General features: G+C 45.4%; 1 protein-coding gene across 1 annotated transcript; it reads left to right on the forward strand.

Annotated features, from left to right (window-relative positions):
* The first annotated feature begins 1201 nt into the window (after positions 1 to 1201).
* GTF3A (general transcription factor IIIA) lies at positions 1202 to 20312 on the forward strand. Its single transcript, XM_068266999.1, has 9 exons — positions 1202 to 1427; positions 2997 to 3097; positions 5372 to 5468; positions 6278 to 6366; positions 8142 to 8215; positions 8670 to 8756; positions 11048 to 11277; positions 14890 to 14940; positions 19815 to 20312. Exons 1-9 carry the CDS (start codon positions 1239 to 1241, stop codon positions 19983 to 19985), a joined length of 1089 nt encoding a protein of 362 aa, XP_068123100.1. The 5' UTR covers positions 1202 to 1238; the 3' UTR covers positions 19986 to 20312.
* The last annotated feature ends 5387 nt before the right edge of the window (positions 20313 to 25699 follow it).

A 25699-nucleotide genomic window follows, 5' to 3' on the forward strand; every position in this document is an offset into this window, starting at 1 on the left:
CCCCCCAAGCCGTGGGTGGGGGGCCATCGAGCTGGAGGGGGCAGCGGGCAGGAAGGGGGTATTTGGCACAGTGGTGGGGAGGGGGTTCAGACCCCCCTCCCTCGCCTGGGTCCCCCTATCTGCGCTCCCCCTCCAGCTTTTAGTCGCTACTGGTAAGAGGCAGCTGGCAGGGATGACTCACCTCTTCCGCGTTCCAGCATGCGTTTTACTGTCATCACTTCCTGCAATGCCGTCCACTTACAATACAGTGGGCGGCATTGCAGGAAGTGACGACAATAGAACGCACGCTGGAACGCGGAAGAGGTGAGTCGTCCCCGCCCGCTGCCTCTTACCAGTAGTGGCTAAAAGCTGGAGGGGGAGCGCAGATAGGGAGACCGAGGCGAGGGAGGGGAGGTCCGACCCGCCTCCCCACCACTGTGCCCAATACCCCCTTCCTGCCCGCTACCCCTTCCAGCTCGGTGGACCCCCCCCCCCGACCGGTTGCCGCCCCCCCAGAAGTGCCGCCTGAGGCAATTGTTTCACCCCGCCTCATGGGCAGACCGGCCCTGCTTCTCCCCTTCTCTGTGTCCACCCCCCTCCCCTTCTCCTGTCCTGCTAGTCATTTCACCCCCGAATGCTTCCCTAGTAAAATGATCAGAGATTCGGATCAAAGATCCGGATCTTTTCAATGATCCGGTTCGAATCATCCGGATCATTGAAAAGATTCGAACTTTCCATCTCTACTGGTTAGCATCCTTATTACTTGTTTACCAGATAAAAATAAAGAGTTGATTTTTTATTTTAGGCCCGACAGTTACACTTTAAGTATAATATACAGTGCTGAGCTTCCATGGAGGAAGTGGTAGGTTTATGTTAAAATATAAGAATGTATATGAGCTTTGCCCATTAGCAAATATTCTCCCGCGCCAGTGACAAGTGAGTGCTGGGCTCAGCTGTCACTGCTGTCATGTGACGCAGATTGTCAAACCTCTACGAAGATGGCGCTCTGCGACTTCAAAGTGATCACGTGATCTGAGGGGGGACCGAACCAAGACCTCCTGCGTGTACTCGGGGCAATTAAAGCCAAACATGCTAAATCTGTTATTGATATTGTGTAGCCGGTTATAAGAAAAGATCACAGGAACAGTTTCCGCGTGAAAAGCAGCTGAAGACCGTCTTGTATCTCTGTGTCCAGTGGTCCCGCCCACCCCCGGAAGACGCTCGCAAGTGGTTCAGCCCCACGTGCGGAAAGCCGGGCAATGGCGGTGTCAGTGATTCCCCGGGCTGGCGGAGTGACTCTCGCGGAGCCGGTGCAGTGTGGCCGCAGTATGGGGGAGAAGGCTCTGCCTGCCGTGTACAAGCGCTACATCTGCTCCTTCCCGGACTGCAGTGCGGCCTATAACAAGAGCTGGAAGCTGCAGGCGCATCTCTGCAAACACACCGGGGAGGTCAGACATGTGCTGCTGCCGCCGCCTCTTCCTGCTGCTGAGCGCTGCTAGTGTCTTATCATTGCTGGCTGTACTACTGCCTCTTCCAACTGGTGATCACTGCTGGCTGTACTGCTGATCACTGCTGGCTGTACTGCTGATCACTGCTGGCTGTACTGCTGATCACTGCTGGCTGTACTGCTGATCACTGCTGGCTGTACTGCTGATCACTGCTGGCTGTACTGCTGATCACTGCTGGCTGTACTGCTGCCTCTTCCAACTGGTGAACATTGCTGGCTGTACAGCTGATCGCTGCTAGTGTCTGCTGATCATTGCTGGCTGTATGCTGCTGCCTCTTCCAACTGGTGATCATTGCTGGCTGTACTGCTAATCACTGCTAGTGTCTGCTGATCATTGCTGGCTGTATGCTGCTGCCTCTTCCAACTGGTAATCATTGCTGGCTGTATGCTGCTGCCTCTTCCAACTGGTGATCATTGCTGGCTGTATGCTGCTGCCTCTTCCAACTGGTGATCATTGCTGGCTGTACTGCTGATCCCTGCTAGTGTCTGGTGATTATTGCTGGCTGTACTGCTAATCACTGCTAGTGTCTGATGATTATTGCTGGCAGTATGCTGCTGCTTCTTCCAACTGATGATTGTTGTCTGTATCATTATGTATCCCTGGTTTGTTTTTCTTATGCTGGGGATACACTGTATGTTTCTGTACCGTGTATCGACCAGCTGATAATAATCAACTGGCCCGATCAAGCAGCTCAATCCCCGCTGGCAGACAATGGTAGGGAATCGAGCGCTGATAAGGCGGGGACGAGCGGTAATTGATCCGTGCGAACGGGTGGGGACGCGGCTTGGGTCGATCCGGCGGCTAATCGGTCGCCGGATCGACCTGTGTATTCCCAGCATTACATTGTACAGCGCCATGGAATATGTTGGTGCTTTATAAATAGATTGGCTGTACTGCTGATCACTGCTAGTGTTGCCTGATTAGTGGCTGTACTGCTAGTGTCTGCTGATAATTGCTGGTTGTGTTGCTATTACTACTGCTGGTCACTGCTGGCTTTACTGCCTGCCTCTTGCTGTTGCTCATCATTGCTGGCTGTGCTGCCTGCTTCTAATACTGCAGCTAGTATTAATGCTGATCACTGCTGGCTGTGTTGCTGCCATTCCTACTATTGCTTCTACTATGCTGCTATTCCTGATGCTGCCACAGCCTCTATTACTACTACTATTGCTGCATGTAGTGATTCCTGCTGCTGATCATTGCTGGCTGTACTGCCACTATTCTTGCTGCTGTTGGGCCATATAAAACCATCCCTAGTGACAAGTATGTAGTAGAACCTTTTGTCTGACTTCTAGGGATTCAATCAAAACAGTGTGGTGCTTCCTGTAAGCAACATCAGAATGCTTACAGAGGGTTATTTTGACGTACTTCCCAGCATTAGTGTGGAAGAGCTCCAGAAAGTGACTCTAGCATGAAAGCTCTTTTTTTTTTTTTTTTTCCCCGTCAAATAAGAGGTGTGCAGTAATGGGTTTTATATAAATGCCAAGTACATATTTTCTTCTGTATCTGCAGAAACCTTTTCCCTGTAACTACGAAGGATGCGCCAAGAGCTTTGTGAGTCTGTTCCATCTGACCCGCCATTCAATGGTGCACACTGGGGAAAGGCCCTGCAAGTAAGTGTGCTATAGCAGTGACCAGTGCTGCGTGCATTCTTAGAAATGAGTTACATTAATAAATTCAGCCCATGGGCTGTTTTCACCTTATGGATGAGGAAATTTCCCATTTCAGCGCTCCTCCCTTTCATTTACCAATAACTTTATCACTACTTATCACAACTAAATGATTTTTTTTTTTTACCACCGACAAGATATATATATATATATATATATATAATTTTTTTTTTTTTTTTTGGGGAAGTACATTATGTTAATCATTTTATTTGAAATGCATTTTAATGGGAATATTAAAAAAAATGGAAGAAAAAATCCATTATTTCTCAGTTTTCAGCTATTATAATTTTAAAATACCACCTGCTACCATAATTAAAATCCACACATTTTATTTGCCCATTTGTCCCGGTTATTGTAATGTTAAAATTACATCCCTAGTATATTGTTTGGTGACTTTATTTGGAAATAAAGGTGTATATATATATATATTTTTTTTTCCAGTTTTACATACATTGCAATATGCCCTCTATACACACACGCACGCCAGTAGGTGTAGTTTTACTATTTGGACACACGATGTCCAAGCTGAGCAAATCCTATTAGGGTAGAAGTACGCTGCATAGGAAACCATGTGTTGCTACATTGTAACTAGGGAAGTGACGCAGGCTTCAATGGAAACCTGCTATCACGGGTGGCTTGCGGGAAGATTAATGAATGGGAACTTCATAAATGTAATGATCGGCGGCGGAAGGAAGCGCGGCGGCTCTGGATAAGAGTAAACACAGTTTCTCGGCGGACATGTACGGCTTGGCATATGGGACTTTTGTCCCCTGCAGCCAACCCCCCCCCCCCCCCCCCCCTTGCTACCAGCAACATCGCGATCGCGGCATTTGCCCGCAAAGCACCCCAAACTGTCGGGACGTGACTAACGCGTCCCTGCGGCTGTAGCAGCTGCCACTGTGGATGTGAGGCTTACGTCCGCATAGCATACATGGTTAAAAGATGCTATACACTTAACACAGGTTTTTTTTAAATTTTTATCTGATTTGTTTTACACCTCGCAGTGGTTCATGGATCTATTTTTAATCTGGCTTCTGAAATGTCTGCCAGGCATCAGTCTTTTACACCTAGTGCAGTGCTGAAAGCTCCTGCAGTGTTCTCCCCAGAAATGTTTTTTCCACTCTGGCATGAAAAGGTAGCTGGGTTGGGGTGCAAGGGGGGGGGGGGGGGAATGCAGGGGTGGTGCAACCCTGCATAAAGTGTGAGGCAGCAAGCTGGTGACAGCCGGGTGCTCCCTAAAATTACTCGGTGGTGCAGCTGGCTAAAAGAGCCTGGGGTGAACCCTGCCCTTGAACTCTTACAATGCTTGTCTCAGGGGTGTGATTAAGACACTACTGATGCATGAAAGAACAGCAGGACTGCCAGGCAATTGGTATTGTTTAAAAGGAAATAAAATTGGCAGCCTCCATATCCCTCTACCTTTTTTAATATTTGGCTGTCTGGGGTCTACAGATTACCAATCAATTCGTTCAGGCTCAGTTCACAATGGGCAATAAAGCCAAGTGGATCCGGTTTCCGCTTCACCGGATCTGTAAGGCTTGGTTCACACTGGCAGCCGGATCAGTGAAAACTGATCTGATCACCGGTCGATCGGATCAGTTTTCACTCCAATTGCTGCAGCAGCCAGGCGGGTGAGGAAGGGATAAAAATTACCCAGGCTTCCGTCTTCAATTGCAGCTGGGCAATAGGGAGGGTTTCTTCCAGGCTTCCGCCTCCAATTGCCCCCCACGTTGCGTCATGTGACTACCACGCTTTCTCCTTCTGGTTTGAAGGAGGAAGCATGGTAGTCGCGTGACACCACGTGGGAGGCAATTGAAGGCAGAAGCCTGGAAGAAACCCTCCCTACCGCCTGGCTACAATTGAAGACAGAAGACTTTTGTTTGTTTTTTGTCCCCCCTCCCCACTCATTTCCCCCAATGCAGCGCTTCAGCTTCTGTTTTCCATTCCACTGGGCTCAACGAGCGGTCCGGAAAAAATTGGTGCTGTGGGAAACTTGTGCTCCGTTCCGTGGTATGGATCCATAGGTTCACATTGGATCTGTTCGCTTCAATTTGTACAGGTTCCAATCTGCGAACAGTTCACCCCTTTTTAACGCAGGTGTGCAGAGCCTCAGACTGTGTGTGGTGATGGGTTGGGGAATTGGCTGGTTTTCAGACATGGGGATCCTTGGGTGTTGTCGTGACATTCTGCTGGTTAATAAACACTGTTGCCTTTCAGGTGTGATGCTGCGGACTGTGAATTGAGATTTACAACAAAGTCTACCATGAAGAAACACTACCAGCGAGCTCATGTCTCTCCAAGTGTTCTGTATGTGGTAAGAATATATTTTAATCTGCTGGATTCCAGGCTCTTGTCTTGCAGATGTGAAACACTACAAGCTGCGCTCGTTCCTCTGAGCTGAGTGTCCTGCAGATCTCATGATGTTGGATACCAATCCCATGATTCTGTTGTAGAGTATTCATGGCTTCTTGCCAGGATATTATGGAAGGAGTTTCACATTTTTTTTCTTTTTAATACTTTGTTTGCCACTGAACACTGGCTCTAAAGTTAATCAGAACCAGAATATTAATAAACCTACTACCTCATCTGTGTGGCTAGCCCAGTGGGTGTTGCAGGAGTTCTTCTCCTGCAAGGGACACTCCTTCCCCAGTTAGATGCTGACAAGCTGCTTGTTGACGTTTCCGGGGGGGGGGGGGGGGGGGGGGCGGTTGTGCAGAGGCATGTCATGTAGCAGGCAACCTGCCTCCCTATCCCATTTGGGATTTTTTTTTTTCCTTGACTCCCAAAATGTTATTTGCTTTAGCTGCTTTGTATTGATTACGCATTGTCAACCAGTACTCCCCAAGTCCCTCCAAGATTTTTGTTCTAATCTTTATCCGCTTCGTCACATGTTGCTAGGCCATGACCAAGATGCTTGACTTTCCATTTTTCAATATTTAATTTCTTCTGCCATGTTCTCTTGCCCATGTAGTCATCCTATCCAGATCCCTTTGTAAATATGTGACTATCACTTTGCATCATCTGAATAAAAATAGCAACATTACTTTCTACCTTATCTACTCAATCATGAATACATTCATACAGCTTGTTAATTATAATTTTTTTTTATATATATATTTTCAGTGTCATTTTGTAGACTGCGGCAAATCCTTCAAGAAGCACAATCAGCTGAAAGTCCATCAGTACATTCACACAAACCAGCAGCCCTTTGTGTAAGGTTTTTTTCTTTTATCTATTCACTAATCCATTAAGTATAAATTCCCGTGTGCTCAAAAAAAAAACTGCCTAAATGCTGTCTGTTGTCTGTTGGACGACAATCATGCGTGTGGCAAATGACTAGATGAGTGACTGATAACAAGCATTTTGCATGATCTATCCGGAAGATCAACTCACATGACTGTTGGGCTGATATCGTGCAGTTGGCCGCTTGTGTACGTCATTTGAACAATGTACTTGTAATGAATACAGTACATCGTTTTCGGGTGTGTAGTATGTTGATGCGTTGCTCATTCAGTTGCTTGGTGCATGGAAAAGACAAGTCGTGCAAATGGTATGTCACGGAGTCAGTCATGCACTTTGTTGGGTGTGTACAAGCTTTAAAGAGCACCTGAGATTGATAATAAAAAAGCAATAAAAAAAAAAACTCATGAATGCCTGGGGCTTCCTCCTGCCCCCTTCCGCCTTATCCGTCCCAGCCTACTGCATCCTCTGTTATGGCTTCTGGGAACTTTGGGAGTCGGGCTTGCTGCCCATGCTCGGCTGCACGCGTGCTCCCATAGTGGGGAGCGTTCTTCACCTGCATAGTACTACTGTGCAGAACGCTCCCGACCACAGGAGCCACATTATGCTTGATGGCTGTAGTTACCAGGAGCCATTCTGCAGTATTCGGGAGGTGAAAAGGACGGCGAGGGAACGATCAGGCTGGAGGAAGCCCCAGGTAATGTGTGCATTTTTTTATTTTTTTTTTTTTTTTTTTTTATTATATACTAAAAATATACACTCTGCTCACAATATATTCTGTGTGCACTTGGCTAGATACAAACTTGTTTCAATAATGTGAAACCTTTTTCCTATTGGTGACAGTCTGTAGTACTCTATATTAGTCAAGGGTCGGTATGGGTTTTTCTTTTTGCAGTGTATATAAACAGAAAATGCATTGTACAGTTTGGAGGGACATACTGTATTTTTTGCTGGATGAGTCTGGCTCATCTGTACCACCAGGGGGGCTAATCAGAACAGGATTCTGCTGATCATAAATGACTGAGCAATAATTCTAGTGGTCTTTGCAAGATCTGATGTGTCTGCAAATCTCATTTGTCTCTGTATAGGTTTCTCTGTTCATGCACAGCTGTCTGATCAATCTGTACCGAGACCAATGGGAAGTTCTGTGCAACAAAATATCTGAGAATAGCTGCTTTGTGTGACTGCTTGCTGGTTGTGTTCCTAATTCACTGGGAGATGACTGCTGTATCGCAGGGGTAGGGAACCTATGGCTGGGAGCCACATGTGGCTATTCTGATGGCTGCGTCTGGCTTGCAGACAAATCAGTCGGGGTTGATCCACTAAGCTGGGCTTCTCAAATAGCGCAGCTTAAGGCGCCCACGGACTGTACACCCCCCCCCCCCCAAACTAACGGCCGCTCCAATTGTACTTGTATTTAGTTTGAAACATCTTGTATGGCTTTCACTGAATTGCATTTTAAAATGTGGTCATGGCTCTTGGCCAAAAAGGTTCCTGATCCCTGCTGTATACTGCACTGGTTAAGGGCTCTGCTTCTGACACAGCAGACCAGGGTTCAGATCTCAGCTCTTGTTCAGTAAGCCAGCACCTCTTCAGTAAGGAGTCCTTGGTCTAGACTTCCTTCCTGCTACTGAGTGGCTTCAGCTCTGGTGCTTTGAGCCTGCCGGGAGAAAATATAAATGTTCTGTCTTGTCTTGCTATCAGCATATTGTTTAACAAATCTGCACTTTTTTTTTTTCTCTTTTAGATGTACACATGAAGGATGCAACAAAAGCTATCCTACACCTTCTAAACTTAAACGCCATGAAAAAGTTCATGCAGGTAACTTCCTCGTGTGGGGTTGGGTTTTTGTTTTGTTTTTTCCTCCCCCTTCTCTTTAGTGGTACAGCAGTTGGATGTGCAGATCAGTGGGAAAACTAATACTTTGAGACCAGATGTGGAGGTCTGGATCAGAGTTGAGTTGACACCAGGCAGCTTAATCCATGTGGTAGTAGACCACTACCAGATCTGTGCATGGCTTTACGAACTAAGTCAGTAGCTGCTGTCATTTGTGTTCACTAAGCCACAGCAAAACCAAGATTTGATATATACATTAGTAGGGTCTCGGTATAGTTAACTTCTCAGTCCCCAGGGCCCGGTAATGTGCCTGTATAAATATACAATGTGTAACTAATTCTAATATAGTTTACTACTTGACCCAGTCTGAAGTGTAAATGGATTCTACTGTACCACATGTGCTGTAAAGTTAATAAGTTTATGTACATTCTCTTTTCAGGCTACCCTTGTAGGAAAAATTCCAGTTGCCAGTTTGTGGGAAAGACTTGGACGGACTACTTGAAACATTTGGCAACTGACCATTCAGGTATCTTTTGCATGCAAGAGCAGCTTTAGTACTAGTAAAACATTTTTGTAAAGGACTGAAACATTATGCCCCATGTCTGTGCCATCTGCTATGAATCACTCCATAGGGGATTCTCAGCAGGGACTTTATTCTTTATAAAGACATTCCCTGAAAGATTTATACAAAGATTCTGGCCAGCCTCCCTGCTCACTTTACATTCTATTGGCAGTTGGACGGAGCAACTGCCTTTCACTAAGTGCTTTTAAAAATAAAGGGACCCCCCTATGAGAAGATGGGCTAGTCCAAAATCTGTCGGCAATGTCAGATTTCTACTACCTACTGTAAGTGACAGAAATGTAGGAAAGAAGTAATTTATGGCTTATTTTACTCTGGGAGGAATGTACTTCTTATTTGTGTCTTACATTTTTAAGATTTCTGTGATAGTTTCTCTTTAAACACCTCTTCAAAGCAACCAAAAAACTTAGTTTTATAAAGTGTTCCCTAGTATTAGTGCCCCCCTCCCCAGTTTACGTTGACTGGTGTACAACAGTATTAAATGCTCGTAATGTGACAGGGCTTCCTCCAAAATGCACATACCGTATATACTCGCATACAAGCCAAATTTTTGACCCCCAAAAAGGGGGTCAAAAGTTGGGGGGTCGGCTTGTATGCGAGTCTTCCCTGGTGGTATAGTGGTGGGTGGTGGGTGTTCCGCGCCCCGCTCCCCCCGCGGCCGCCGCTGCTATTACCTGCAGGCAGCGGCCGCTTCCTAATCCGCGTTCCTCTTCTTAAACTTTTCAGCGTGTATCACAGCAGCGCGCCCGGCGCTGCTGCTGTGACGATGCAGGGGCAGGAAAGAGCGGTTCCCTTGGTAACGGCGATACAGATCGCCGTTATAGGGAGCCGCGCTCTTTCCTGCACTCTGCATCGTCACAGCAGCAGCGCCGGGCGCGCTGCTGTGATACACGCTGAAAAGTTTAAGAACGCGGATTAGGAAGCGGCCGCTGCCTGCAGGTAATAGCAGCGGCGGGGAGGGAGCCGGGAGTACTACCTACCTATGCTGGGCACTATACTGGCTATGCTGGGCACTATACTGGCTATGCTGGGCACTATACTGGCTATGCTGGGCACTATACTGGCTATGCTGGGCACTATACTGGCTATGCTGGGCACTATACTGGCTATGCTGGGCACTATACTGGCTATGCTGGGCACTATACTGGCTATGCTGGGCACTATACTGGCTATGCTGGGCACTATACTGGCTATGCTGGGCACTATACTGGCTATGCTGGGCACTATATTGGCTATGCTGGGCACTATATTGGCTATGCTGGGCACTATATTGGCTAAACTGGGCACTATATTGGCTAAACTGGGGCACTATACTGGCTAAACTGGGGCACTATACTGGCTAAACTGGGGCACTATACTGGCTAAACTGGGGCACTATACTGGCTAAACTGGGGCACTATACTGGCTAAACTGGGGCACTATACTGGCTAAACTGGGGCACTATACTGGCTAAACTGGGGCACTATACTGGCTAAACTGGGGCACTATACTGGCTAAACTGGGGCACTATACTGGCTAAACTGGGGCACTATACTGGCTAAACTGGGGCACTATACTGGCTAAACTGGGGCACTATACTGGCTAAACTGGGGCACTATACTGGCTAAACTGGGGCACTATACTGGCTAAACTGGGGCACTATACTGGCTAAACTGGGGCACTATACTGGCTAAACTGGGGCACTATACTGGCTAAACTGGGGCACTATACTGGCTATACTGGGCACTACCTACCTATACTGGGCACTATACTAGCTATACTGGGCACTATACTAGCTATACTGGGACACACTGGGGGGCTGCACCAATCCAGCATTTCCTACCCCCGGCTTATATGGGGGTCAATCATTTTTCCCAGTTTTTTCAGGGAAAAGTTGGGGGGTCGGCTTATATGCGGGTCGGCTTATATGCGAGTATATACGGTAATTGGCAGAATCTCCCCCACCCCCCGCTCCCCTGCTCCTTCCATTTAAAAACCCATTAGAACAGCATTTACCACATAAAACCTATTGGGCCGTGTTTAAAGTGATTGATCAGTTTAAAATGGTACAGATCTCAGTCCACAGCTAACTGGCTGGCTGCTGAAAAGTGCAGGAGGATGCTCGTCAGTCTGTTGCACAGGACATGTTCTCATTGCACTGAAGCAGCCAAAGAAAGTCCACAGCCTTTCTTTAATTCCCAGAATTCCACATCTTTTTTTTCTCTTGTATAGAAGAACTTTGTTTCCTTTTTCTGTAGAAACTGTAACTTGTGAATTATGTAATCGTGAGTTTAAGAGGCGATGGCACCTGAAGGAGCACAAGAGAACCCATGATGAAGAGAGACTGGTGCTGCGCTGCCCCCGAGAGGGCTGTGAGCGGACCTACACTAAAAAGTTCAACCTTCAGAGTCACATCCTGTCCTTCCATGAGGAGCTGCGCCCTTTTGCCTGCCAGCAGCCTGGATGTGATAAGAGCTTTGCAATGAAGGTGAGTGTTCTCCACAATAGTTTCATTCACCCCCCCCCCCCCCCAACCCCTTTTGCATTTGTGCACTTTGGCATTGGATAATCTAAAATGAATGGGGATCGGGTAAGCTTCTTGTCCAGGGTAGATCTGTGAGTCCTTAGATGAACTGTAACAACAAATGGTGGCATGCAGTAGATTACTCAGGATACTCTTACCTACAGTTTTTTATATAGATTTTCTGGCAGATTTGCTGTCAGATCGCTTATTTCCAACATGTCCAATCTGATTTCCAATCGATTTTTCCATAGAACTGACAGAATCTGAAATCGGGTCGCACATGTTGGAAAGTGATCTGCCAGAAGATCTGTGTCACCTAGCATTAGACACCCCTAGGTTTAGAGGACAAAAACCAGGGGAGAAAATGTACTAAAACGTGCCCATGGTGCAGGCGTGTCTTGTGATTGTGTCTCCTTGTACCTCCTTGAGGCACAGACTAACCAGCAAGCTCATGGTGACCCAGAACTCATTGGGGTGTGTAAGGGACTACAATGGTCCTAAAAGCCCCCTTACTAAGATGTTAAGAAAAACACACGTTTGCTTTCCTAAAACAGAAAATTTGCGATAATTCAGGTTGGAGTGAGCTTGAGATGTCTCCCAGGCACCACTGCTGAATATATGCAAATTAATTTGCATATATTCAGCAGTGGTGCCTGGGAGACATCTCGAGCTTACTCCAACCTGAATTATCGCAAATTCTTTCTGTTTTAGGAAAGCAAACTTTTGTTTTTCTGTACCTCCTTGGGGTGTTTTTTTTTTTTTTGGGGGGGGGAGAGATTGGGGGGCGTTGCCCACTTTTCTGAATATTAATCCCAGTAACCAACTGCAGAGTTTGAGATCCCTGCCATAACAGTGAAGGGCTGCAGTCCCCCCCCCCCCCCACACCCCCCCCCCCCCCAAGAAATGTTTAACTCCACCCACTTTTTGTAACCTTTACACGACTGTGTGACCAAATCAATGACCAAGTTTGTGAACTTTCGGGTTCCTGGCATTAAAATCATGTGAATGGAAGCACTTTATCCAGCAAAGAAATCTAATTGGCTGTGGCTCTGCCCCTTTAGTGAATTTGAACCCCAGTCACTTAATGAAAGACTGTAGCAGGTTTGAGGCCTCTGCCATTAACCGTGTAAAAATGGCAGCAGTTTCAATATTCCCTTTGAAAATCAATAGGTAAATTTTGATTGGCTGTTGTAGGCTCCACCCACTTTTCTGAATATTAATTCGTCACCCAGTGACCAACTGTGTCAAGTTTGAGAACCCTGCCATTAACAGTGTAAGAATGGCTGCAATTTTTCCATGTAAATAGTTAGTTACCATATTTTTGGCTCCGCCCACTATTTCAAACCTTGACAGTCACTCAATGACCAAGTTTTTATAGTCTTTGGAGTCCTTGGCATCAATAAGTTGCACTTTTCCCATTGAAATTACACAAATCTGATTGGCTTTTTGTGGCCTGTGCCCTTTTTTTAGAATTTGAACCCCAGTCTCCCAGTGACTGTACCAGATTTGAGGCCACTGCCATGAAGAGTGTAAGAATGGCAGCAATGTAAATATTTCCCTTGAAAATCAACAGGTGACTTTTGATTGGCTGTTGTAGGCTCCACCCACTTTCCTGAATATTACTCCCAGTCATCCATTGACCAACTGTGTCAAGTTTGAGAACCCTGCTAATAACAGAATGGCTGAAATCAATCTGGTTGGCTGTGGATTCACCCCTTTAGTGAATTTGGACCCCAGTCACCCAATGACTGACTGTATTAGGCCTCTGCCATTATCTGTGTAAGAATGGTAGCATTATTCCCCTTGAAAAATCAGTAGTTGAATTTTGATTGGCTGTTGTAGCCTTCAGCTTCGCGCACATTTCTGAATATTAATTCCAGTCACCCAGTTGTCAACTGTGTCCAGTTTGGGAACCCTGCCATTAAGTGTAAGAATGGTTGCAGTTTATATTTACCCATGTAAAAAAGAAAAATCTAGGTCTTGGCTCCACCCACTTTTTGTAACCTGGACACAGTCACTCAATGACCACGTTTGTAAGCTTTGGGGTCCTTGGTATCAATTTGTATTTTCCCAGTGAAATTAAACAAATCTGACTGGCTGTTTGTGGCTCTGCCCCTTTTCCAAATTTGAACCCCAGTCACCCAGTGACCAACTGTACCAGGTTTGAGGCATCTATTAACAGTGTAAGAATGGCAGCAATTTAAATATTCCCCTTGAAAATCAACAGGTGAATTTTGATTGGCTGTTGTAGGCTCCACTCATTTTTCCTGAATATTAATCCCAGTAACAGTGCAGTTTGAGAACCCTGCTGTGTAAGAATTGCTGCAGTTTATATTTTCCCAGTGTAATTTGTTTTTGGCTCCGCCCACTTTTTGTATCCTTGACACAGTCACTCACTGACCAAGTTTGTCAGGTTCCTGGCATCAACAATGTATGAATGGAAGCAGTTTATCCACCAAGGAAATCTGATTGGCTGTTTGTGGTTCTGCCCCTTTAGTGAATTTGGACCCCAGTCACCCAATGAATGACTGTAGCAAGTTTGAAGCCTCTGCCATTAACAGTGTAAGAATGGCAGCAGTTTAAATATTCCCTTGAAAATCAACAGGTGAATTTTGATTGGCTGTTGTAGGCACCACCCACTTTCCTGAATCTTAAAGGGAGGGTTCACAGAGAAATAAATACTAATGCACTTACCTGGGAACTTCCTCCAGCCCGTGGCAGGCAGGACGTGCCCTCGACGCCGCTCCGGAGGCTCCCGGTCTTCTCTGGTGGCTCATCTGACCTGGCCAGGCAGGCTTCCAGGTCGGGCTCTTGTGCCTCACGCGGTCGCGCTGACTTCATCGGACGTCCTCCAGGCTGTACTGCGCAGTCCATAGAACGTCCGCCGTCAGCGTGGCCGCATGAGACGCATGTTGGAGCGCAAAGAAAAGCCCGACCAGCCAGGTCAGATGAGCCACCAGAGAAGACTGGGAGCCTCTGGAGCGGTGTCGAGGGCACGTCCTGCCTGCCACGGGCTGGAGGAAGCCCCAGGTAAGTGGATGAGTTTTTTTTTGTTTTTGTTTTTTTTTTTTTTGTCTTTTTTTTGTTTTTGTTTTTTTTCTCCTTAAATTCCGGTTCCAGTATGCATCCTGAAGTGCTTCAGAGCAATCCTGAAGTAAAATTTATATTTTTTTGCCTCATAAGTGGGAGGCCTTGGAATAGTCCAGAGACTTCTTGGATAATTTTCCAGCACTGGGGAACCCTCTAAACCTAATGGACCAAGCGGGTCGATAATGTTTGCTGTCCAGGAACACTACAGTGTAGAGCATGTTCAGGTAAGGTCTGCACATGCCCAGTAGAATGAAGCACTCCTGCATGGACGGAAAAAGCTGTGTCAAGTTGCTTAGTTCTGCTGGGCGTACGTGGATCATACGTGCACATACTGAGCGGAAGCAATCATCCATGGCCACCTTCCCAGACAGGAGATAAAGCTGGACCCTTTAGTCAGATAAATGTCTCCCATCTAATTATCTGTGCGCTGCAAGAACTTGTTAAAACTCATCGTGTAATCTATTATATATTTTTATTTTATTACAGCAAAGTCTGGACAGGCATGCCAATACCCATGATCCCCAGAAGAAAAAGATGGTAAGACCTTTGTATCCTGTTTTAACTACGAGCTAATTGCATTTAAAAGTGGACCTCCAGTATGAAAATAAGCCCCACACCATCAGCACAGGCAGCAAAAGTTATAACCGTAATGGGAGAAAACTGATTGCTTATGCCATAAAAAAACAAGTTTTGTTGACTTGCCACGCCCACTTCCTGAAAATCTGCCATGGCACTTTTCTGCCTTTACAGACGAAGGGCCAGTGCACACCAAAAACCTCTAGCATATCTGCGAAACTCTAGAGGTTTTTGAAGCAGATTTTTCAGAGCGATTCTAGGCATGTTTAGAAATTTTCTAAACATGCCTAGCGTTTTTTGGAGCCTTTTTATGTAGCAGATGTCATATATTGTTACAGTAAAGTTGTTACTGAACAGCTTTACTGTACATAACGCTTGGAAAACTGCTGTGTTCTAACGTTTTCACTTTCCTCTACTTAAAGTGAACCTCCGGACTAAAAATCGACTCAGCAGCACTCAAAAGGCTTGGTGTTTCTTTAACCGTTTCACAGCGTCAGAACTTTTTCTCTTACAAGCCTTATTTTTAGCTGCACAGAATAAAACTGCCCAGCCTTTTTTCCCCTGATGCTGTGCAAAGCATGATGGGATTTCTGATGTTTTTGTTCTAGTTCTGCTGTTTTGGTGCAATTCCCCCCCCCCCCATTTTGAATTTGACATTTGAAGCCTAGTGTGTGCACCTGGGAGGGGTAATCAAGACACAGAACAGTTGGAACTGTCTCCTGCTCCTTGTCCCTTCCTTTCAACCAAAATGATGGCTGCCCCCATGACAAAGATGGCAGCCCCCATGCATCAGACATTTGCCTGTTCTTTTAAAACAGGGTGGGTAAGAGATTATATTACCTATCTATTCTAATTCACACTACTAATGTAACTTGACAGTGTTTGTTTAGGCTGAAGTTCCCCTTTAACATTGAGGCAGAAACTCTTTAGAAATCTAAAAAATGCTGCAGGACAGGAGTTTGGGGGAAAAAATATGAACCGCTCTGGTGTGCACCAGCCTATTCACTTTTATTAGCCAAGTGGTTTTTCCCCCTGCAAGCTTTTTTTTTTTTTTTTTTTTTTTTTTTTTTTTTTTTTTTTTTTTTTTTTTAGGGCCCGTTTCCACTAGTGCGGTGCGAATCGCTGGGATTCCACCGCTGACAAAATCGCATGCGGATGCGATTCCGCATGCGATTTTTGCCGCGATTCCGCATAGGCAGGCTATCAGCGATTTTAACCATGTCACTGCCTGGCTCAATGTACATTAGTTTTAGTGCGAATTCGCACGCAAAATCGCGGCAAAAAACGCATGTGCGATTTCCCCTATTAAATACATTGCCTGCGAATCGCCTGCATTCCACACGCAGGCGAATTCTGCAGGCCCTACCGTGCAGAAAAATCCTGCACAGAAAAACGCACCAAAAAACTGACAAGTGGAAACAGTCTCATCCACTTGTATTGATTATGCGAATCCGCATGCAGACAACGCATGCGGATTCGTTCTAGTGGAAACGGGCCCTTAAAGCTCCAGAACCGCTCTTGTGTGCACCAGCCCTTAGAGATTGTCATCTGTAGGTAGGAGCCTCCTAGTGTAGCCGGAGGCCAGCCTATCAGATGAGAGGTGAAGAGAAAAGTTGTGCAGTGTTGAATTCCAGAGCATCCTCAATGCTTCCCTCTGCTTGATGAAGTAGTCAACCATTGCTGCAATGGCTAAAAACCATCTTTTTGCTATCCCTTTTTTTGAATTTACAACAACTTTAAATTTTACTTTGCCTCCTTCCTAATGTGTCTATTCATTGTCAGCGCGCATGTCTTCAGTGCAGGGTAAAGCTGAAAGACTGCTCACCCTACTCTTACACAAACTCCTGATTTCAAGCTAAACACTATTCCTCCACAGAGTTGTAGCATCTCAGAATGGAGGGGAATGACATGTAATTCGGGCACCAGCCATTGCCATTAGCCGAATTACCTTGGCTTCAAACTGATTTGTGCAGCGTCTGGCTGACACTTTGAGTGCCCAAACCAGCCACGCAGCGCTGGCTCTAACAATCTGCGCTGTGCCGAGAACAGGTGCTTCGCCCCAACGCCTGTCTGGGCATAATTTCACCAACCCCTCCCATTTTCCTTGTCTGATCACTTGAAATTCCAACCTAAAGGTGCTCACACATCAAATTATTGCCTACTTTGCAACCTCCATGTAGTACAAGGGTAAACAGACTTGCGTATCCTGGACAGATTGTTTGTTTTAAGTAGGCTCTCTACTATAAGAAAGTGGCAACATTTGCTGTATTTATGTACCTAGGTCAACTTAAGTTTGTGTTTTTTGCTGTGCTCCTGCGTGTGCACGTGCAAATTGTGAAAATCCCCCAAAAGAAAAATACACCTTTATTTCCAAATATATTGTCACCATACTTTGTACTAGGGACATAATTAAAGGGAACCTTAACTGAATGGGGGGTAAAGAGTTTTTTTTTTTTATTACCTGGGGCTATTACCAGCCCCCTGCAGCAGTCCTGTGTCCTCAGAGCCGCTCTGGAATCCTCCGGTCCCCCGCTGTCACTTAGTTTCGTTTTTGACGACTCACCAGTCGGCCGGCCGCCATGCGTATTATTGGACGCATTCCCTACTGCAATTAGCGCTGTTGCGTACCGCAACGCGTACAAAAATACACGTTGCCGCATTCCACACGCGTAGATATGTGGCAACGCGTATTTTTATACGTGTTGCGGTCCAACAGCGCTACTTGCAGTAGGGAATGCGTCAATACGCATGCCGGCCGACTGGTGAGTCGTCAAAAACGAAACTAAGTGACAGCGGGGGACCGGAGGATTCCAGAGCGGCTCCGAGGACACAGGACTGCTGCAGGGGGCTGGTAATTGCCCCAGGTAATTGAAACTCTTTACCCCCCCATTCAGTTAAGGTTCCCTTTAAAATCTTGTGATAAGCAGGACAAATGGGCAGATAAAATGTGTGGGTTTTATGTACAGTAGCAGTGTTTATATTAAAACCATAGGGGATGAAATTTGAGAAATGGTGTTTATTTTCCTTGTATTTCCCTTTAAAATGCATAGAAAATAAAAAAGTAATTACTGAAAACCAATATCCACTCCAAAAAGCCCAATTGGTGGTGAAAAAAACAAGATATATAGATCATTTCATTGTGATTAGTAGTGATGAACCCATTCGCGTTCCGTCGTTTTCAGTTGATTAGCCTATAACTTTATCACTAATCACAATGAACTGATCTAGATCTTGTTTTTTCCGCCACCAATTGGGCTTTCTTTGGGGGGTACATTTTGCTAAGGGCCACTTTACTGTAAATGCATTTTAACAGGAAGAATAAGAAAAAAACGGAAAAAATCATTATTTCTCAGTTTTCAGCCATTATAGTTTTAAAATAATACATGCCTCCATAATTAAAACTCACGTATTTGCCCATATGTCCCGGTTATTACACCGTTAAAATTATGTCCCTATCACAATGTATGGCGACAATATTTTATTTGGAAATAAAGGTGCATTTTTTTTTTCCGTTTTGCATCTATCACGATTTACAAGTTTAAAATAAAGATTGATATTTAAAAAGTTTAGACCCTTAGGTAAATATTTACATTTTTTTTTTTTATTTATTGTAATGTGTGTTTTTTTTTTTATTTGGGTATTTTTGGGAGGGTCGGATGTAAACAATAGTTTTTTATAATGTAAATTTGTCTTGAGTTTAATTTTTTTTACTTTTAGTTGTAGTTTAACTTTTTGGCCACAAGATGGCGGCCATGAGTTTGTTTACATGACGTCACTCTAAGCATAACATACGCTTAGAAAGACACATGGAGGGAGGCAACAGCCAGAAAAAGCTAAGCTTCCGAGAGAAGCTGTCGCTTTTTCAGCGGGGGAGAGGAATCGGTGATCGGGCACCATAGCCCGATTCACTGATTGCCTGGCTAACGAACCGCAGGCCGGGAGCGTACGTTCAAGCGCGCATGGTTCCTGGATGTAGTTTCTACGTCCAGGAACTAAAATAGGTTAAGCTATTGGCAAATGAAAGGGATGAGCAGGTAAATGTGAAAATCGCTCTTGTCCATTAGGGTAAAAACCATCTTGGGGTGAAGTGGTTAATGAAAATCAAATGACCTCACAACACAACCTGATTTTGGATGGCAATGTTTTTTGTTTGTTTTTTTTGTTTGTTTTTTTTTTTTTTGGGGGGGGGGGGGGGTTGAATTATTAGCCCTTCCAGTAACTTCTATGTGTGGCAGATCGCTTCTGAGGACTGCTTTGCCTGTGCCAAGCACATGGCAAATGTGAGCAGTTGCCAGACAGTGAATTGCCCACTTTCAGCCTCCCATGGGAAAGGGCCTTGATATAATCTGGGTGGGAGAAGTATAGAGAGACCGGGAGCCCAATGGTGCAGTGTCGTGAAGTATATGATAATCTACTCACAAAGGTGGGTTGCAGTTCCTGCAAATACCCTATAAGCCTGCAGGGTATTCGGTGTTCCAGGTCCTGCTGGATACTGGACAGTCACTCTTCTGTAGTTCAATACACTTTCTAGAAAACTGTAAAGCTACTGACTCCAAAGGAGGTCTGACTGATAAGTGTGGGGTGGAGGCACCCAAAATATATGGGCGTTAAGCAATTACCTCTCGTTTACATGTTATCTCTCAGTTTTACCTCTCCAGAAGAGACACCAGTTCAACTGGAAAAATATTTAGTCCAAATGACTTGTTTCGTGGGTTGTGGCCTGCTTCCTCAGGTCAATGCAAAAATGCCTCTACAGCATAAAGGAGTAGATGCCGTGTGTGTCTAATGCTTCCCAGTTCTGTGCAGACCTCTAATTTTGTCATCTCCTATTCCAGGAGAAGCCACAGCGTCCCAGAAGAAGTCTTGCTTCACGCCTCTCTGGATACAATCCGAAGAAGTCTTCAAAGAAGAAATCCATGCAGGCAACTGACCCAAGCTCAGTAATACAAAACGACCCCAATTCTGGCCTTCCAGAGCCGCCACTCCAGAACCTCAGCATTCAGTAACTGGCACTGCTGTTACTCTAAACGGTGTTTATATTTTATGTTAAAATGGCCTTGTTTATGTAACCCATTTCTGTGGGATGTGCCATGATTTCTAATGGTTTGCTTCCTGAGATGGGTCAATTTTTTTGTTTTTGTTTTTTGTTTTTGTTTGTTACATTAATATATCTCTCGAATCTTGGGTTATGCACAGGTAGGTGCTGATTGAGCCAAAGTTTTTCCTGCTGGTTACATGCAGCTGCGCTGCATCATTCTGTATTGGAGGAAAAGCCACTTCCAGGTTTGCTGGTTGCATTTTGAATGTACAGTAAAGCACAATATTAAAAAAATGCTTAAACTGCTGTGTTTTTGTAGTCACAGTAGCTACTCTGTGGGTGGGTTTGAAGTGGGAAAATTGGGTGCTCTTATCCAGGGCTGTGGAGTTGAAGCAATTTTTTGATGCCTTGAGTCAGAGGTTTCATAAATGTTGGATGATTTGTGCCCACTCCATAGCCCTGCAAGGGTTTCATATTTTGGAGCCATTATTGCCTTAATCTGCTTTTGACAATTGTGGAGAAGATCTGAACTTGTACCAACACTGGACCACACCTCACAGGAAGTACAGGATGAGAGTATTGTTAGAACAGATGCCTACAAACAGTGGTATATGGAGCGTCATAGCTGGAGGGGTGTCTGCAGTAGACCTCATGAACTGCTTTTTACGTTTGTCCCGTCCTCGCTATATCCCTCTGTGGAGCCCCCTCTGTATCTCTCATCGACTGGCCAGTCGATGAGCCAGTCACTGTTTCTGCTGGGTCTAACCGGCGATGTGTTTTTTTTTTTTTTTTTTTTTCAAACTGTAGACACGTGGCTTGTTCCGGCACGCGTCACCCCCACACGTCACTGCCGCCTGTTTCCTATACACGCTGCTGTGCGCAGCGTTCCAGAGAAAAGTCGTCCCCCTCTCAATTGTGCACGCTGTGCATAGCAGGGTAGGATGGCTGCACGCCCGACTATGAGACACTCGTGCACTTCACTCAATGCATGAGCTCTGTCAGCCTCTCTGATGGGCTGCAGCACCATATTTGGTGTCGGTTGGAAACTATAGCATCAGCCATACAGCAGAAAGAAAGGCTGAGGAAAGGAAAAAAGTGGCAGAAAATAATTCAAAAATTATTTCAAAAATAAAGTTAGTTCAATTACATCGTATTGGTTTAGGTTTCCTTTAATGGCCATATCCATACCAGTGTTAAGGATGGACTGAAATGTCTTCTGCTTGAACCACATCTTTCCTGATTCAGTCACATTAATTTTAAGCAGTGTCAAACATGTGAGGACCTTGGCCCTTGAGGACTTAACCACTTCCCGACCGCCTAACGCACAGAGGCGGCCGGGAAGTGGAGCCCTTAAGGACCGGCTCACCCACAGAGGCGGCGGTCCATTTAAGGGCATGGGCGGAGCGATCGTGTCATCCGTGACGCGATCCGGCGCCTGTCACCGCTCGCCCGCCGCAACATCCCGCTATACGGAAGCGCCGGCGGCATGTTAACCCCGCGATCGCCGCATACAAAGTGTATGTATAATACACTTTGTAATGTTTACAAAGTATTATACAGGCTGCCTCCTGCCCTGGTGGTCCCAGTGTCCGAGGGACCACCAGGGCAGGCTGCAGCCACCCTAGCCTGCACCCAAGCACACTGATTTCTCCCCCCCCCCCCCCCTGCCCCAGATCGCCCACAGCACCCCTCAGACCCCCCCCTGCCCACCCCCCAGACCCCTGTTTGCACCCAATCACCCCCCTAATCACCCATCAATCACTCCCTCTCACTATCTGTCAACGTTTTTTTTTTATCTCCACCCCCCCCCCTGCCCACTGCCCCCTCCTGATCCCCCCCCCCCCTGTGTACTGTATGCATCTATCCCCCCTAATCACCTGTCAATCACCTGTCACTGCCACCCATCAATCAGCCCCTAACTTGCCCCTTGCGGGCAATCTGATCACCCACCCACACCAATAGATCGCCCGCAGATCCGACGTCAGATCACCACCCAAGCGCAGTGTTTACATCTATTCTCTCCTCTAAACACCCACTAATTACCCATCAATCACCCCCTATCACCACCTGTCACTGTTACCCATCAGATCAGACCCTAATCTGCCCCTTGCGGGCACCCAATCACCCGCCAACACGCTCAGATTGCCCTCAGACCCCCCCTTATCAATTCGCCAGTGCATTAGTTACATCTGTTCTTCCCTGTAATAACCCACTGATCACCTGTCAATCACCCATCAATCACCCCCTGTCACTGCCACCCATCAATCAGCCCCTAACCTGCCCCTTGCGGGCAATCTGATCACCCACCCACACCAATAGTTCGCCCGCAGATCCGATGTCAAATCACCTCCCAAGGGCAGTGTTTATATCTGTTCTCTACCCTAAACACCCACTAATTACCCATCAATCACCCCCTGTCACTGCTACCTATCAGATCAGACCCCTATCTGCCCCTAGGGCACTCAATCACCCGCCCACACCCTCAGAATGCCCTCAGGCCCCAGCCCTGATCACCTTGCCAGTGCATTGCTTGCATCTATTCCCCCCTCTAATCACACCTTGAGACACCCATCAATCACCTCCTGTCACCCCCTAGCACACCTACCCATCAGATCAGGCCCTAATTTGCCCCGTGTGGGCTCCTGATCACTCGGCCAAACCCTCAGATCCCCCTCAGACCCCCTTCCGATCACCTCCCCAGTGCATTGATTGCATCTATTTTCCCCTCTAACCACCCCCTGAGACACCCATCAATCACCTCCTGTCACCCCCCTCCCCCCCCCCCCCCCTAGCACTCCTATCCATCAGATCAGGCCCAATACAACCTGTCATCTAAAAGGCCACCCTGCATATGACCGGTTCCACAAAATTCGCCCCCTCATAGACCACCTGTCATAAAAATTTGCAGATGCTTATACCCCTGAACAGTCATTTTTGAGACATTTGGTTTCCAGACTACTCACGGTTTTGGGCCCGTAAAATGCCAGGGCGGTATAGGAACCCCAGAAACGGACCCCATTTTAGAAAAGACACCCCAATGTATTCTGTTAGGTGTATGACGAGTTCATAGATTTTATTTTGTCAAAAGTTAGCGGAAATTGATTTTAATTGTGTTTTTTCACAAAGTGTCATTTTCCGCTAACTTGTGACAAAAAATAAAATCTTCTATGAACTCACCATACACCTAACGGAATACCTTGGGGTGTCTTCTTTCTAAAATGGGGTCACTTGTGGGGTTCCTATACTGCCCTGGCATTTTAGGGGCCCTAAACCATGAGGAGTAGTCTAGAAAACAAATGCCTCAAAATGACCTGTGATTAGGACGTTGGGCCCCTTAGGGCACCTAGGCTGCAAAAAACTGTCACACATGTGGTATCGCCGTACTCAGGAGAAGTAGTATAATGTGTTTTGGGGTGTATTTTTACACATACCCATGCTGGGTGGGAGAAATCTCTCTGTAAATGGACAATTGTGTGTAAAAAAAAAAAAAAAAAAAAAGATTGTCATTTACAGAGGTATTTCTCCCACCCAGCATGGGTATGTGTAAAAATACACCCCAAAACACATTATACTACATCTCCCGAGTACGGCGATACCACATGATTGGCACTTTTTTTGCAGCCTAACTGCGCTAAGGGGCCCAAAGTCCAATGGGTACCTTTAGGATTTCACAGGTCATTTTTGTTTCAAGACTACTCCTCACGGTTTAGGGCCCCTAAAATGCCAGGGCAGTATAGGAACCCCACAAATGACCCCATTTTAGAAAGAAGACACCCCAAGGTATTCCGTTAGGAGTATGGTGAGTTCATAGAAGATTTTATTTTTTGTCACAAGTTAGCGGAAAATGACACTTTGTGAAAAAACACAATTAAAATCAATTTCCGCTAACTTGTGACAAAAAATAAAAACTTCTATGAACTCACCATACTCCTAACGGAATACCTTGGGGTGTCTTCTTTCTAAAATGGGGTCATTAGTGGGGTTCCTATACTGCCCTGGCATTTTAGGGGCCCTAAACCGTGAGGAGTAGTCTTGAAACAAAAATTAGGCTTTACAGGGGTGCTTACAATTTAGCACCCCCCAAAATGTCAGGACAGTAAACACACCCCACAAATGACCCCATTTTGGAAAGTAGACCCTTCAAGGTATTCAGAGAGGGGCATGGTGAGTCCGTGGCAGATTTCATTTTTTTTTTTTTTTTGTCGCAAGTTAGAAGAAATGGAAACTTTTTTTTTTTTTTTTTTTTCACAAAGTGTCTTTTTCCACTTACTTGTGACAAAAAATATCTTCTATGAACTCACTATGCCTCTCAGTGAATACTTTGGGATGTCTTCTTTCCAAAATGGGGTCATTTGGGGGGTATTTATACAATCCTGGAATTCTAGCCCCTCATGAAACATGACAGGGGGTCATAGATGCTTGAAAATGGGAAAATTCACTTTTTGCACCATAGTTTGTAAACGCTATAACTTTTACCCAAACCAATAAATATACACTGAATGGGTTTTTTTTAATCAAAAATATGTTTGTCCACATTTTTCGCGCTGCATGTATACAGAAATTTTACTTTATTTGAAAACTGTCAGCACAGAAAGTTAAAAACATTTTTTTGCCAAAATTCATGTCTTTTTTGATGAATATAATAAAAAGTTAAAATTGCAGGAGCAATCAAATAGCACCAAAAGAAAGCTTTATTAGTGACAAGAAAAGGAGCCAAAATTCATTTAGGTGGTAGGTTGTATGAGCGAGCAATAAACCGTGAAAGCTGCAGTGGTCTGAATGGAAAAAAAGTGGCCGGTCCTTAAGGGGTAGAAAGCTCTAGGTCCTCAAGTGGTTAAGTTTGACATGGAGACATAACATGGTTGTTGTCTTTCAGTCATAGTTCAGTGGTAGAAAGAGAAAATATATACTGTACCTGTACTCAATTCCTCTCCTCTTTCCCAATGCCTGGGTAGTGTGCAGCAATATGCACCTATAGGCTCCCAATGTTACGTGATATGCATTGGAAGTCTATGGAGAGATGCTAGGGCATGCTTTCCTTTTAAACTGCACATTGCCTTGCAGTCCTTCTGATCCTCTGTCTCCAATACCCTCAGCCATAGACTCTGAACAAGCATATGCAGATCAGATGTTTCTGACTGAAGTCTGACATTCTTAGCCGCATGCTTGTTTCCGGTGTGTGACTCAGACATTACCAATTGTTCCCAGTCATTAATCTCCCCTCTAGGTTACTGGGATCGCAGGTGTCCATTGATGCCTGAGTCACTTCCCTAGTTACAATGTAGCAACACATTACTTCCTATAGCCTACTTATTGTACACTATTAGGAAGTTCTCAGCGGGGACATCTTGAATCGCATAGGATATTGCTTGTAATGTGTGGGTCACTTGTTGATCTACCTTCTATGAACCATGCTGAAGTTTGCCCAATAATCGATTGAAGCAAAATTGCTAGATCTATGACTACCATAATTCTATTCATTCCTTGGCAAGACTGGATTCCAATGGAGGAAAAATGTTGTATAAAGGAATTACAAAAAAAACTTTTGGAGGAAGGATAAAGAGGATGTATGCCCCAAATGATGATATAGACAAACTGTTTTAACCGAATAAAATAAAAATGATATCCAAATCGGAATAAAAGAATATTTTCCACAAAAAAAAAAGAAAACTAGGCTGTGGT

Source organism: Hyperolius riggenbachi, chromosome 2 (assembly GCF_040937935.1).
Source record: "Hyperolius riggenbachi isolate aHypRig1 chromosome 2, aHypRig1.pri, whole genome shotgun sequence".
NCBI lineage: Eukaryota > Metazoa > Chordata > Amphibia > Anura > Hyperoliidae > Hyperolius > Hyperolius riggenbachi.